Below are 16287 nucleotides of genomic sequence, written 5' to 3'. Positions count from 1 at the left end.
ACACACTAGTCTCTTGTGCTCGGAGTTCCTTAGGCTCTCTCTCTCTCACTCACTCTGTTACTGTTCAATGTGCATTTCTTGCTCAGCTGGTCCCCCACATTGTGTAATCAAACAATTCCAAGAGCTTTGAGAGAAGGAATTAAATTTTTTCTTGCTCAACTAATAAACGCATTTGGTGCCATAATGCATAATCCAGCTTAGCCCAGATTCAGGGTTCCCCTGTGTGTGATGAGCTGCTCAGGCCAGGGAACATGAATAGAGAGATATCTCTGGATCAGGCAGCGGGGTGGTGAGTGCTTGAGCAGCATTTGGCCTAGCGAGGGCCCACAGTGTCTGGAGCTCTGCCTCCTATTGCAGCGACACATGGACTCAAGTTTACAGAATCGCCTCAGTCTATCACAGGAACCAGGGCTACGATCAGGGTGAGAAAAACGCTGCAAGTCAATTCATAAGACTACACGCTGCTGTACAGGAAGTCTGTCTACAGAGCAATATTATACAATGGCTGCCACAAGGACAACTGGGTACAACAGTGGTAAACAAGTGCACCTCCAGCATATCTACCAGCCAAACACAGCTGCACAATTCAGAGAAATGTTGTGAACAGTTTAGACTGAAGGTCATGCTCAAGGAAGGACAAACAGTGTTGATGTGGATCGTGTTCTAGCTGACAAACTCTACTTGGGGATGAGGGGATTTACCTGTGGGGAGGAGAGCTTTCCTGATGAAAAAGGGCTGACATTGTTCCTCACGCCCCAGGCTAAGAGGCCACAGGCCGGCATTAGGCTAGAGGTGCAGTACATTGTCCTGACTCTGCGTTTGGAGGTCTGTCTGTCTGTATGCAAGCCAGAGAGTAGTAACCTCACAGGGAATGCGGAAGGCTGGAGTTTGCTCCACCCCCTCATCAGCCAATTAGTTAATTGGTGTCTGCTTGACAAACATAAACTGATTGGCCACCATAGACAGGGCGTGCTCCTTCCTCTCATTGGACAGTTAATCAATCAATCACCTTGCAGAGCTTCTAAAGTGACTTTATTTAATTTTAAAGTACAGAAAATCATTATTTTTGGCAAAGTTTGAAGTGTCATAAATCCCAGAAATCTTTTTCTCCCAGATTCTTCAACCTATACCTCGGTTCATGGATTCATGGATTCTACACAGAATTTAGGTTTAACTCTCATGTCCAACAGTCTAAAAAGTGCACAGAATACCAAAGAAGAAGAAGCTAGGAGACTTATAATTTATTTTTTGTTTTGTTTTTTGCGTTGTTAATGAGAGAGGTCAGATGAGAAGGGCCAGACTGGTCGAAGGTGACAGCAACGCAAATAATGCATGCATTACAACAGTGGTGTGCAGAAGAGCATCTCTGAACATACAACGTGTCAAACCTCTAAGTGGATAGGTTACAGCAGCAGAAAACCAATTAGTCTAATAAATACCTAATAAAAATAAATGTTTGCATTCTTAATCCTGTATTTCACTTTGGACAAAAGCATCGACTGTAATAAGACGAAGCCTTGTCTCAAATGGAATACTTGTGGATGTTCTAAGTAGTTGACTTTTTAGTGCACTTGTAAGTACAATCTTATAAGTACACAAGTATACAATTTGAGACCGCGTGTCAGAATCTGTGCTTTAATTGCAGGCTCTAGACTTCACTCCTGTGGTGCACCAGGCCTTCAGCTGTAAGATTATCCACTGTAAACTTAATTTGACAAGATAATTGTACATGCCTCCTAAAGGTGATTTGCTTGTGTGTGTTTCTCTGTGTGCCTGATGTAGGGGGAAGTGGTGTTGCGGTGGGATTGCGGGTCGGTGTCTGACCTGCGTGAGGGATCGCTGGGGGAGAAGGCGGATGGGAGTGGAGGAGGAGGTGGGGGTGGGGACAGGTCCGTGCTTGAACAGGCTCTTCTGGACCTCTCTCACGCTCACCCTCCCATGCTTGTCCTTATCCAGCCTCTTGAAGAGAGTGTCCAGCTCCTACACACACACACACCCCAACACACATACACACACACATGCAAACACACACACACAGACACACACAGACACACGCAAACACACACACACACACCCACACGCACACACACACAGACACACACGCACACACACACACATACAACACACGCGCACACAAATACACACACACAGACACACACACACAAACACACACACACACACACACACAGACACACACATATACACACACACAGACACACACACACACACACACACACACACACAGACACACACGCACACACACACACATACACATACCACTTACTCAGCATTGCTATGACACAGTGAAACCACATTATAAGCTCTTGAGCCAACTTTGCATTAGCAGTAAATGCTTGCTGCATCTGCGGTAGGCCTCCAGTCTGGCTAATATCATTTAATCTTTAACATTGTTAAGAAAAATAAATATCTTTCCTCCGTGATGGATGAAACTAAATTGTGTTCTATTAATATGCCAGAGCAATTGAATTGGAAAAAGTACTGATATGCACTTTGTCAAAACACACAATTGCATTACTGTTCAGATGGTTCAAATGATTATAAACTATAAAATGTAAATATGGTCAAACACCCAAAAGACTGGCCCGTGAATAATCAAATACCAGTAGTATGACTACATAGATTACAAAACCAGTGACGACAATAGTGTGGCAACAGTGACAATAGTGTGACCTTAGAGTATTTTGCAATGGTGCAGTTAGAAATCATCTGTTTCTTATTAGCATTTGGGGTTTTTTGAAGGTAGTCTTCTTTTCCATGTTTTAACTCCCATCTTACACTTTGAAGCAGGGCTGCCCATCTCTGTTCTGTTCTGGAGACTTGCTATCTTGTAGGTTTTAATTTCAACGCTAATTTGGGACTCCCGACTCTCTTAATTAGCAGCTTAGCCGGATCTCTAGCTGTTGAATGAGGTGCGCTTAGTTAGGGCTGGAGTGAAAACATACCGCAGGACTGTGTTCCTCCAGGAACAGGGCTGGTCAGCCCTGCCTTAAAGCATGCAGTATGTGCACATTTTCTTTTGGATATGAAAACAAACCACTCCAATTCTTGTGCCCACAGGAAGTAAATGCGTAACTGAAGGTTTCCAAATAAAGAACAGTAGTTTTTACTTTCAGAGCTGGGTTTCATATAAACCCAGCAGCTCGACACAATGGTCCGAGCCTGGGGCAGGCAAGAAGGGTAGTATCCGTTTCTGAATTTCGTGCCAACTTTTGTTCTCAATTGCCGTAGCCCTTTTATGTATTGACATTTTTGAAAAATGAGGACTAGTCTTGCGTATATTACTGTGGTCTGATATATGGTTATACCAGCGCTAGTGTATTCAGCCAATAAGCTAATTAGGTTGATTAATTAGCAGCAAAAAAACCTGCCTGTACACCGGCCCTGCGGGAGAGGACCTGACCAACCCCGCTCCAGACCGCCAGACTGCCCTGCTGTAGTGAGGCCTACTCTACCTCATTACATTACATTATAGTCATTTAGCATACACACTTATCCAGAGCGACATACAAACAAGTGCACATTGCTCTGGATAGACCTCAGTGAGGCCTACCTCAGTGCCCAGCTCCCAGGCCGAGGCTCTGGAAGACCGCCCTGCTGCAGGGAGGTCTACTGTACCTCAGCGAGGCCTACCTCAGTGCCCAACTCCCAGGCCGAGGCTCTGGAAGACCGCCCTGCTGCAGGGAGGTCTACTGTACCTCAGCGAGGCCTACCTCAGTGCCCAGGTCCTGCAGGCCGAGGCTCTGGCACACGGCGGACAGCTCCGGCCGGGTGAGGAAGCCGTCATCGCCCACGCTGAGCTCCTCCCACCCCGCCTGCCTCTGCCCGCCCCCTGCCTCCGGGGCGTTGGGCCGCGGGACCGGGGAGGGGCGGGGCGTTTCCACGGAGTCCCGCTTCCATCGCTTCAGCTGGCCTGGGACACACGGAGGGGGCAGGTCAGGGGTGGGACATCACCGTACTGAGTTTCTACTGAAACATCTTGGGTGATCATCGATGAGAGCATACGGTCACTGTCACATGTGAGTGGGACATAGTCCTGCAGTTCTGTGCCAGCTCGTACTCACCTTGAGCCTCGAAGGTCTGGTGAGGGCCGTCCTTGGTGCTTCCTGTCTCCTCGTCAGACTTCAGGCTCTGAAAGAGGGAGAGGAACGTGTCAGAGCCATACCCTTAGAGAACCCCCACCATACCCTCAGAGAACACCAACCCCCCCAGAGAACACCCTCCATACCCCCAGAGAACACCAACCCCCCCAGAGAACACCCTCCATACCCTCAGAGAACACCAACCCCACCAGAGAACACCAACCCCCCCTTAGAGAACACCAACCCCCCCAGAGAACACCCTCTGTACCCTCAGAGAACACCAACCCCCCCAGAGAACACCCTCCATACCCTCAGAGAACACCAACCCCCGCAGAGAACACCCTCCATACCCTCAGAGAACACAAACCCCCCCCACATACACACAGGACATCCTCACCAGCCTCAGAGGTACCCTGGTGTTCAGCACACAATCAGGGGTTCCCCAGCATCTCTGTAGGTCTTACACCTGTACCAGTGCATAACCTCCACGTTAAAAAGCATTTCAATCCTCTCCGCTACTGAACGCTCTTCACTCTGCGTTCACGCCGGTGCTGTGGATCCAGGGTTGGAGCTCATGCCACAGGCCTCCAGCCACAGGGAGCTGTGGCGGCGGGGTTTATGTAACCTACGTCCCCGATTTACCGTCCCCACCCCTCGCCCTGACCTGAGCACAAACTCACAGCTGTTTACAAACCCCAACACCACGTGGATTTCCTTAACCCCCGAGAGCATCTGAGCACAGACGGTGATGTTCACGAAAAACTGTGCTCGGCCGTGTTTGGAACACGCAGCCTATGGTGAGGGCTCAATCTCACAGTCCCATTAAACCACATACAGTAACGCGAGTGTAAGTACGTGTGCGTGTGGTTATTTCACATGTGTGAAAATGTATGTGTGTGTATACATACGTGTGTGTGCGTATGCGCATGTGCGTATGTGTTTGTGTGTGTACGCGTATGTGTGTGTGTGCGTATGTGTATGTGTGTAAGTTTATGTGTGTGTATGCGTATGTGTTTGCATATGTGCATGTGTGTGAATGTGTGCGTATGCGCATGTGTGTTTGTGTCTGTGTGTGTGTGTACACGTACATGTTTTTTTTTCCACGTGTGTAAATGTATGTGTGTGTATGCCTATGTGTATGTGTAACTGTGTGTGTGTGTGTATGTGTGTGTGTGTTTGCATATGTGCATGTGTGTGAATGTGTGCGTATGCGCATGTGTGTAAGTTTATATGTGTGTATGCGTATGTGTATGTGTAACTGTGTGTATGTGTGTATGTGTGTGTGGTGTATGTGTGTGTGTTTTTTTTCACATGTCTGCATGTCTGCGCACATGAGGCTGCTGCTGCTGCAGGGGGAACAATGCCACAGGCAGGAGGAATTCCACCCTGCCTCCATTACGTCCGCCTGGCCGGGTCAGAACAAGCGGGAGACTGTGATTGCGGGCCTAATCCCGGCTCCTCCGCGGCACGTAGCTCCGCGCTCCCACGCACTGGGGCTTACGGCCTAATCCACATGTGTCCGCCGCATGCTTAAGCGTGTAATGACGCTCTCCGCCCCAGGCATGCACATGCTTCCCGCAGCCGAGAGCTGAGCGCAAGACCGGCCATCTCAACGGAGACTTTTAAAACGCGACAGCTTCCACAGGTATTCAGAATGATGCGTCCACATTGGTCTTAGTTCAGCCGTTCGCTGTGGTCCAATGAGCTCTCAGGCTGATGTCAGGTCTATGGCGGTTGAGCTGCATTCTATTATCCTAAAGCTCCCTCTAGTGGTGGAAGAGAGGACGTGCGAGAGGCTGCCAACTGAATTGAGCATTCTCTACCACCGACCTGGACACAAGTCTCTTGTTGAGAATCAAGATTTCACATAATTAGACCTGCGTGTATATAAATATTAATGTAAATGAAATGTATACCTCAAGATGTCCATCAAAAATCATTGGCCAGCATCTATGTTGATATTCAGGTCGACAGCATTAAGGAGGTCTTGTACCTCTCCGTAAAAAGGCAGTTCTGTCAATTTAGAAAGTGCAAAGCAGGCACTTTAAAGAGACTACCAATGAGGCCAATAGTAAAGGTTATGAAATCAGCCCTTAAAAACACTGAATGTAAGTGAATTTGACCGACTTATATACACGCACACATTTATACTCCGTTATGTCATGGTGTGCCATTATGAAATGTCTAAGCTTTAATTATTGATTGTACTCTAAAGAGTTAGACACTGAGCATCCAGCAGTGAGTGTTAAATACTACACCACAGGCTGCCATTGCTTTTCCTAGGACGTCACTGGATTTAAATATTGAACAGCGTTACGTAACAGCCCCCATGATGCATTTCAGCTGCCATTATTACATTTTTTGGAAAACCCCGCCACCAAAATGCTTGTCCTCTCATTCAAGAACAGTGCACCGCTTTTCAGATTATTATTATTGTAATGCTAATTAGTGTCATTCGTATCTGTGTTGTTATAGTGATGACAGGGAACTTATGAGGATTACTTTCAATGAAAGTATAAATAACAATAATGAATAATTGTATTTTTATTGGGTCACTTCACAAAGTCCGTTCTGAGACATGTTACAGTATAATTATTGAAGAACACTAACAAACATATCAGTGATAGAACCTGACCCTCAACTCACCTTAAGACATAGGAGTTATTAAATTTAAATCGCCAGTGAATATTCATAGCTACTAAACGCAAAAAATATGAATGTATTCCTGCCTGTGTGAAGCACCAGTCCAAACAGAGCAGACTGTGAGAGACAGAACCCCAGCACTTCAGTGAGCAGGGCCGCACAGAACAAGCACAAAATAAACTCCATGCAATATTAATTAGGGCCGGTTCAATAATTCACATCATGGAGAGGCTCCCAGGAGAATTACAACAGGATATGTTCATGTTCACAGCACAGAGCTTCAGCGCAGAAGAGCTTCTCCCTCCTCTGGCCCTGACGCTCCGCAGACCGACTGCCTTCCCTGTGGTCCGAGCAGCAGGATCGAGTGGAGCGATCCAAACGAACACCTAACAACCGCCAGCCTGCTAATGGTACACTTCTGTCCGACCCGGGGTTGAAATCCATAGAATATTAAAGCCCCTTACGTAACACTTAAACTGCTACAAACGTTAACTATTCAAGAGCTTACCGGTTGGAAAAGGGCTTTTTCCCGGGCACCCAATGGGAAAAGAGCGCTGGGATCCGGTAGCGTTGCGTGACGATAGCCAGCGTGGCTTTAAGTAAGGCCTAATCTCCCAGGCAACGGGGCGGTTATGTAAACGCTCGAAACATTTCACAGACAAAATCAAATCTAGGATGAACGGATGGGCTTCTAAAACGAGGCATGTGTGCGAAGTGGTGGCGAACAAAATAAATTAAAACCGACCCCAGCTTTGCGTAACTGTACGGTGCTTTATTTCTTGATCTCCGGCCATTTTGGAGATCTAGACCTTGGAGCTCTCCATCTGTGGTGTTACTGAAGGGGTTGAGATAACCCTTTGGCTCAAGGGCACCATACAGTCCCACTCTGGAGTTTCCAGTTCACCGCCTCAACTGTAAAATCCATGTACTTGTTCCATGAACAATAGCACCATGCTGATAGCTATATGAAGTGCAAATCAATGTGAAATCCATGGTGAGCTGACCTTTGGACCACAGCCTTTGTGAAGCAGCTGCACTGACATAAACACAAACAGAGATTCCTTCTGTCCATTTTTCTCACTTTATCAACATAGTTCTTCAGTGGCTGAAAGGCATCATTTCAAAACAATACGCACACACACACACACGCACATATGTGCAAACATGCACACACACACAAGCCAATTGGTGCCAGACAGATCTCAATCCATTGTCAAATAGGCACATTTCACACACAATAAAACACACATTTTACAGATTTCAATTGTAAATTGGCTGAAGTACTGCCAAAACCCTGATCAGAGGACACCCCTCTTCCCCCCGCCCAGTCTGGGGCAGCTGCAGTTCTACCCCCCAGGGGGCAGTTGCAGTTGGGTTACAGCTGTTCACTCTCAATAGGAAACCATAGAGACAGGCGACCATGGCCACACAGGAAGTCCAGTGCTGGTTTCTTCCTGTCTCTGCCACCTCTCTGTTCTCCAAAGCTCAGTGTCTGGTGAAAGTTCTGGCTCCAACAGCAGGGGTACGGAGCAGGGTAGCAGACTCATTTCAACATTCCAGGCTAATGTGTCTGCCAAAAACGGCCAGACCCTCATATCACATGTCCGTTTCATTCGAAACAGAAACCACTGCAATCACGCATTTTGGAAAAACCCTCCTCCCCCACCCCATCCCTGTACTGAAAAAAAAAACTGCCAAGTGGCATCTTACAACAAATGGGATTCAAAGGAAATACAAAACTGTTTCAGCTCAGGAATGAGTCCGTCTCATTTTCACAAAGAACGGACAGATTCCAGCTGGTTTCCAAGCCCGCAAGTCAGTCCAGAAGCAATTCTGGCTAAGAAAAAAAAAAGAAAAACAGAAAAGGCAATTCTGGCAGCGCTGGGCTGGAAAGGGTTTGATCTCGCAGGCAGCCTTAAAAAACCCATCTGGGCCAGACTGTGACTCACAGGTGAGTGAACTCGGCCCAGACGCAAGGCACTGTTTAAACTTCCTCAGCCCTGGGGGACCCAGGTTTCCTGTGCTGGGGTTTAAGTGCCCTCTCCCCCTGCCCCCCACGCTGGCACCGTGGACCCCCTTTCATTCACAGCAGAATAGGGGAGACCTGAGGACAGACGCCCCTCCTCCCCTCCTTCCCCAGGTCTGCCTGTGTCTTTGTCCTGCAGGGAAGGCTAGCTTTGATCTGCTGTAACAGGAGGAAGGAGGCAGCCCAGCCTCTGGAAGCCAGCCCCGCCCCCCACTCTAACTGCACCCAGAGCCCCTCCCACAGAAAGCTCACTGCTGCAGATGTGAAAGTATGTGAATCCCCCTCTCTCTGCCACACTCCACCCACGCAGAGGCATATACCAACACACACGCGCACGCACATGCACAACAAAGGCTCACACACACTCACACAGACACATAGAAGAACTCTCACACACACACAACAAAAGCTCATACACACACATACACTCACACACACACACACACACACACACAAGAGCTTCAAGGACTGCTAAACCACAACACGCTCAACATTTCCCTAGACAACTTACAATACATATTTTAATATCTTTGGAATGTCTTTTTAAATATTATGCTTGAATGGCTGGGGAAAAGAACAGGACAAGGCCGAAAGTGACTTTCAATGAGAGCCTCCAAGAGCTCCAAACAACCAGGCCCTGTGTTTACGTGTTTTGTGCTTGAACATCGGCTCGGCTCATTTGATGAAATCAGGACTTTGATGGATTGGTGGGTCTGCAGTTAGCACCCCTCAGCTAATTAGTATTGACTCTTTGGAGGCAGTAAATGACTATAAATAATGAACCCTATCCCAATCGGGCGTCCAAGCACGGACCCGGGCGACGAACACAGGGACGGCGTTCCCCACGGCACTGACCTCGACGCTCTCCAGTGAAGTGGAGCGCCTGAGCTTGGCCCTCCTGACGCCGCCGGCGGGAAACGGCTCGGCCTGGTCCGGCCGGAACGGGGGCGTCTCTTCCGAATCGCCGGTCAGCTCGGAGTCCGGCCCGTCTGGACGGGACCGCCGGCCGTAGCGCTTCGTCCCCTTCACAAATTTGGGCTTCACCTCCTCCGGTACCACTGGACGAGGAGACCGGGACAAACACAAAATGGGTAGATTGACACCGCTGTTGTGTCGGAAATTCAACAAAAATGTACATGCATATACGGCTTAAATCAAGGCTGCCCAACTGTTAATGGAGATAAAAAGGGTAGGTATAATAAGCTAAAGGTTCAGCTTACACTTTTTCAGTCATTATTGTTATTCATTATTTCTATGTGCATTCATTCTGTAAAATTGTTAATAAGGACCAAAATAAATACTACTACTAAATTAGTACTACTACAATCTACCATCGTGTAGGGTTTCACTCCAACCCTAACAAAGCACTCCTTGTTCAACAGCTAAAGATCTTGGTGAGCTGCTACTTAGGATCATTTGCGCCTAATTAGGTTTGAAATGAAAACCTACAGGATGCGAGATCTCCAGGAACAGGGTAGGGCAGTCCTACCTTAAATTAATATTTCACCAGGAATAGGCTGACTTTGGCATTTCCCATTAAAAGCTGGTGGACTCTGTATTCTTTCCATTCTTCCTCATTTATACAGCCAGCATATAACTGTGTATCTTAGCCAAAGGTAAAATTGCAGTGTCTCACCCTAAATTCAAACCTGCAAATCCTCTGAATCCGTCATTTATCCCTTATAAACACACACAGCTGGTCACAACAGATCGATCTGTGGACAGTTACCATCCAGAGATTATTCAGGTTATTGAGATGATTGAGACGGTTGATCTTTTGCTTCACTTGTGGTGTACTGTGTGCATTTCACTGTATACCTATAATATCATCACATTTATATGCAGAATTTAAAAATATATTCTTAACTTTTCTAAGTATTTCTGAAACACTCTACATTAATATTTTCCTGTATATGTTGCGTGGCATCAGATTCTGAACCTGGATCATTTGGCACTTCTTGAACTTTGAACTTCGTCATGAAAAGCAGATGTCTAAAGTGTTTTCATAATGTAGCCAAAATATGTTTTCTTGAGATTGCACATTAATGGAGGTCACACCCACATCCAAAACTAAAGTAGAAGGCTTTTCTGACCAAGAGCCATTTGTGGTTCAGTGCTTTAGCTTTTTAGCTCAGAAGCACATTCCTGAAAATAGACCACCAAAATCCTTTGATATGCCTTTGGACTAAAGCATGATGGGACACTTTAATTGACAGGGTTCGTACTCTTGGTACTCTTACTTTGCAATTGTATTGTATTTTGTCCTGACAGCACCTCATTTTCCAAAGGCTAGATGACCACAGCCGTACAATATTACCAACAGAAAGGCATTTGAACAATGTTGTCCCGACCAAGGGCTAATGTGAAAGTCATTCAAGCAAAGTACTATGTTGGGTAGTTTTAATGTTTAACCGACCAAGAAGCGGTTTCTTCTGCCCAAAGGGCAGGGAACGCAAATAAGTAACTAAACTTGATGAGAATTTTGATCACCGGTAACTACTTTATGAAACCCCCGTCGTCTGAATGCCTCATTGTACATATTGTCATTAGTGCTTTTCAAAGAATACTTGCAAGTTGCCGATATCATAGCACTCTCAAAACTGCACACGAGCACGGGTGCAGTTACCTCAAGAATGACAAGCTAACTAATGCTGAGAAAATATGTGTAATCGCCAAAATTCCACCAACATTAACCTTTCCATATGGAGCGGATTAAAATTAACCTTAAAATAATTCTCCAAGCTTGGTTTACACCATGTGAATGGGGCATTATGCCTGTTGCAGTAGATTCCCTCTTGTCCTTGCTCTGAGCAGCAGTATGAATTCCACAAGAGAACACAACAAAACCACTTGCTAGTTGTTTTTTTTTCCAGAAAAAAAATGTAAGGTGATTGTGGAAGTCCAAATACAAAACCAGCAAAACCGATTTCAGTAGTGTTTCTTATAGCCTCAGCTGAGGTGGCTTAATGTAGCTTTTATTTTTATTTTTTAATTAATACCTTTGTTAGAAATCTTGTGTGCACCCACCACCAACCTCTTGTTTCACACTGGTATTAAAATGATAACAAATTCAAGGACAGCATGAGTATATGTCCAGCTCAAAACTTCCAATCAACTTTCCAAAACATTCAGCCAAAAACAACCAAATAAAAAGTTGTAAGTTGTAAAACCAAAAGCAGACTCTGCTTTGTTTGGTTGGGAAAACTCACTTTACTTCAGTGGTTCCCAAAATCAGTTCTGGGGATCTGCTGCATCTGCTGGTTTTTGTTCCAACCATTTTTGGCAATGTCTGAATCGTAAAAAGCTCCTAATATTTTTAATGAGACGCATCATGTCTACTGAAGACAGATTTAGCCTCTAAAACCCACATTATGTCAGGAATAGTTATGCACAATATGAAAACTAAATGCTCCACATTCACACCACAGGACATTTAATCACTCAAACCAGCGACTGCTTTCATTCTCTGTAACATGCTATATACATGCTACATGGTACCTTCAGATGGAGTTAACATTTTTAATTTAGACTGGCAGGTGAAATACTGTACTGCTGTAACTGCTCAAAAAGTAGACACATGGTCACAGAAATAAAAACCATTTGTAGAAAATTATTAATTTAAATCAATGGAAACAAGCAAAGCCTGCACCATGTTCAATTATATTTGAGGACAAAATTACAGCGCTTAAACACATTTTCAACAAAATCAATCAAGAAATTGGTTGTGACAAAAACCAGAACACACAGAGCGTCCCCAGAACCAAGTTTGGGAACCACTGCTTTACTCTTATTACATAAACGGGGGAATTTGTTTTAAACTGTCACATTGACTGCTCGACCATACAGGCACGGGGACCAGCAATAACCAAAGATGTTTACGGATCTGCACATTGTTACTTTTATCGTTGGAGTAAACCGTTATTTAAACTGACTGCGTCTCCATAAGGTTTTATTTAATACACACGTTCTACAGTCTGCGTTCACAGTGGGTTCCCGTCTTGAGGAACGAGATGATAAAACTGCAAACCTTTGATTCAAAAACCATATGGCCTCAACACCAACATCTTAAAGAGAGCAAAGGGGGACTTCTATGAAAATGATACCCATTTGTGTACTCGGCTGGACGTGCAAAGCTTTTTGCACATTTGGGCTTGTTCACGTTGTGTGTATTGTGCTTGGAGTGAGAAACTACAAACCTTCCAGCAGCACACAGCACATTATTCCAGCATCATTCCAACACTTTCCCTGAAAGCACCATTCAATTCCAAGCTGTAACCTGATATACAATGCGGAGCAACTGCAAGCTGCATGTTATTTTTTACAGTGAAATTCACTGGGCTACCCTGTAATTCTGGAATAGTACCTGGCTCCAGGTAGCTGGTCTCCTCCTCGGACGTGCTCAGGTCCAGAGAGCGGGAGAGAACAGCCACAAAGCCCTCCTTAAACTCCTCAAAATTGACCTGCCAACCAATCACAATGACACAAGTTACATGGAGAGTTTGTGGGCCGACAGTGCAGTATAATGGTCAAGTCCTAATGTAAGTTTGGGGAGACCCCTTTGTATAAAGTGGTATGCTAGGTGGTATACTAAAGGAGCTGGGTTTGTAACATGGGGACTGCAGGTTATGACCCACGGTGGGGCACTTGTACCTTTATGGCCTGAACTGCTTCAGAAAATACAGGAAGCAGTATGTCATATTTGAGAAGATTTTTAGTATGGAACACCTTACCTGTACATTTCAGAACAGGGTATTTGAGTTTGGATACACCACTATAATATATGCAACTGGCATAACCTTTCACATAATCATAACATTACTGCACATGTAAAAGTAAGCCTGAAACTTTGAACTGACCAATCAACACAACAGCTCGTCCCTCCCTCCCCAAACACAGCCAGCAGCAAGAGCTAAGATGCAGGTCATGTTTGACAGATGGGGGGGTTGCGGGGTGGGGGAGGGGGGTCTCTTTCGCTTACCCGGGAATAGTGGTGGGGTCCTAGCAGGGTGCCAAGTAGCAATGGGAGGTGGCCTTCCAGGTGTAGCTTGTTGCACAGAGCAGTCAGCTCCTCCTTGTCCAAGTAGCCGGTGCCCGTGGTGTCGCAGCTGTCGAATTCCTCCTTCAGCTGGACCACATAGCGATTCTGCTCCTCCTCATCCATCCCACAGCATGCTGCACAGCCACTCCTGAGAGAGTGAGAGAGAGAGAGAGAGAGAGAGAGAGAGAGAGAGAGAGAGAGAGAAATGAGATGGGTCCGTTATTATTGCTGTCTGTGAGTGCCCTTTCGTTTCCTTACCACTCTTACACACACACACACACACACACACACAGCTTCCAATCCAGGATATTACTTCAGACATTGAAAACAGTGCAGTGAAAATAGTGCCCACCTATCCCTTGCTCTCAGTTGAGCCGTTAGCATTCCACAGAGGGACCCAAAGCCAAAAACATCTGCACGAGCCGACAGTCTGGCATTAAATTCCAACGTCGGTTTTTCAATTCCGGCAGCAGTTACGTAACACGGGAACTATGTCGCCGTTAACTGCAAAGGCCGAAGCCGGGAAAACGGTAGTTTATATTTGACGCAGAAGAGTGCAAGCGTCGCGATTCACTCTGTTGACCTTTATATGTGACCGTAATTTGGGCGGTGAATTCAGAAGATGTCCTATAAAAACAAATTGTATGTACTTATAATTTATAATAAGTTAGAATTGTTGTGCAATGTTAAAATATAACTAAGAAAAAAACTTTAACTTCCATGTTGGCTATGTGCAAAGGTTTGTTGCCAGCTGTTAGTTATTGTTATGATAGACTTGTTTACGGCTAATTCGTCATCTCACCTGTTCAGTCCCTCCTGCACTGAGACAGAGAATAATCTCAGCCCAGGAAAATTTGGTCGTATTTAATTTGCTCAACAAGAGAAGTGCAATTATCTTGTTTGTAATCGAGTTTAGCGGTTTTCCTGCCAATTTTCTTGCTATATGCTATTCCACAAGCAGAAACAAGTGATTGTTTTCACATTAGGCTACTGTAATCAGGAAAACGTCTATTCTGTGCTATAGGCTGGCAGAAGCAACTCCATAACAATTGGGCTATATAAAACACACATCCACATTCAGAATTAGCAAACTGTAAAATACATATTGTTTAAAAGTGTATCACTTTAATGTATGCCTATCTTATGTACTGAATATAAGCCAATCTATTACACAGTAACTGTTAGCCTACAATGCTACTGTGTACAGAACTAGGCTACACTAACAAGAGCACGGCCGTTTGAGTTGATATGTAGCCTATCCAGGAATAACTGAGGTTGTGTTAAAATGCTGATGCACATAGGAATAGACTATTGCCCCTTTTCGATTTGCGTCGTAAACTGAAAAATATAGGCTGTTATCACACATGTTAAAACGATGGTTTCACTAAAGTTAATACAGCCAATGGCTTAACAAACAACGGCACAAGAACGTAAAAATAACGTTTCTATTTATAGGTGCTAACCCTTCAATTCACAATCCCTGCCACATGCACAGGAAAAGAGAGCTATTTTCACGACTACCCCGAAGTACTTGCAAGCGTCAGTCCTGTACGCTTCACCATGGGAACGGAGACCCAACCATTGCGAAACAAAAGACCAGACAGAATAAGGAAACAAACTTTCCAGACAGTCCACAGATACAAATGATCTAACTGTATGAAAGCTCGTTCGTTAAATATAGCAGGTTCATCTACTACTTGTTAAACGAATCGATGCACAATGTAATGAACCTTGGCTAAAGGATAGCTATGGCACGCAATGTAACATAATGCTTTTTGCATCTCACCGTTCGGTTGTCCACGCCGCCGCTTCGAGTCAAAACTCACTGTCGTTTCCAAATGCGTGAATGTTGTCGCATCGTTAACTCAAATGCTGGGGGCATTCCAGAATTGGTTTCCGTTAACGGATGAGCTCAGTTTCCTTCACATTTTGTAGAAGTTACCAAAAGCATTTAGGTCTCCCGCTATATTGTGCGGGACACTGTACCGTGAGCTCTCCAGCGCATTTGGTCCTATCTCGCAGTGGTTGGTACGGGGCGGTCCTGAAAGCGCTGCCAATCATCCAGTGATGCTGAGGGAGGGAAGACGCCTCTGGCTACAGTTCACACTTCGTAGCCCCTGCTGGATAGTACTGGATAGGCGGTTGGGTGTTTTTTCAGAAAGACTGTGTTACAGTTATAGCAGTTCCTCGTATATGATATTAGTTTGCTCATTTTAGAGATGAAAAAAAAAAACATTGTCCACTGTAAATGTCCAAATAAAGAAAAAGACTAACGTTGGAAACCAGTTCACACAGGCCCTCTACTCCTGAAAGGTCTGAGTCAAAACATTACAGTACATATAATCAGTGTTGGGGAAACAACAATGTCAGAAAAAAATGTATCCAATAGGAGCCCTGTAATTCCATAGAAGAATTCTATTTCGTGAAAGAGTTCTTTATCTGGCAAATGGTTCTTTGTCTGGGAGCTTTCACACATCACA

At 45.3% G+C, this 16287-nt stretch overlaps 1 protein-coding gene across 1 annotated transcript in view; it reads right to left on the bottom strand.

The window, feature by feature from the left end:
• Positions 1 to 15812, bottom strand: part of ninl (ninein-like) — a 34887-nt gene extending 19075 nt beyond the window's left edge. Inside the window, exons 1-7 of the mRNA XM_061228772.1 lie at positions 15594 to 15812; positions 13748 to 13955; positions 13133 to 13229; positions 9625 to 9827; positions 4083 to 4149; positions 3732 to 3931; positions 1825 to 1980 (exon numbers count right to left, since the gene is read on the bottom strand). Of these exons, the coding sequence (XP_061084756.1) occupies positions 1825 to 1980; positions 3732 to 3931; positions 4083 to 4149; positions 9625 to 9827; positions 13133 to 13229; positions 13748 to 13930 (906 nt within the window). The 5' untranslated portion in view covers positions 13931 to 13955; positions 15594 to 15812. The remainder of the gene's footprint in view (positions 1 to 1824; positions 1981 to 3731; positions 3932 to 4082; positions 4150 to 9624; positions 9828 to 13132; positions 13230 to 13747; positions 13956 to 15593) is intronic.
• Positions 15813 to 16287: the final 475 nt, after the last annotated feature.

Source organism: Conger conger, chromosome 18 (genome assembly GCF_963514075.1).
Source record: "Conger conger chromosome 18, fConCon1.1, whole genome shotgun sequence".
Classification (NCBI taxonomy): Eukaryota; Metazoa; Chordata; class Actinopteri; order Anguilliformes; family Congridae; genus Conger; species Conger conger.
The sequence above is the reverse complement of the archived record's forward strand: the minus strand, read 5'-3'. Positions and strand labels throughout refer to the sequence as shown.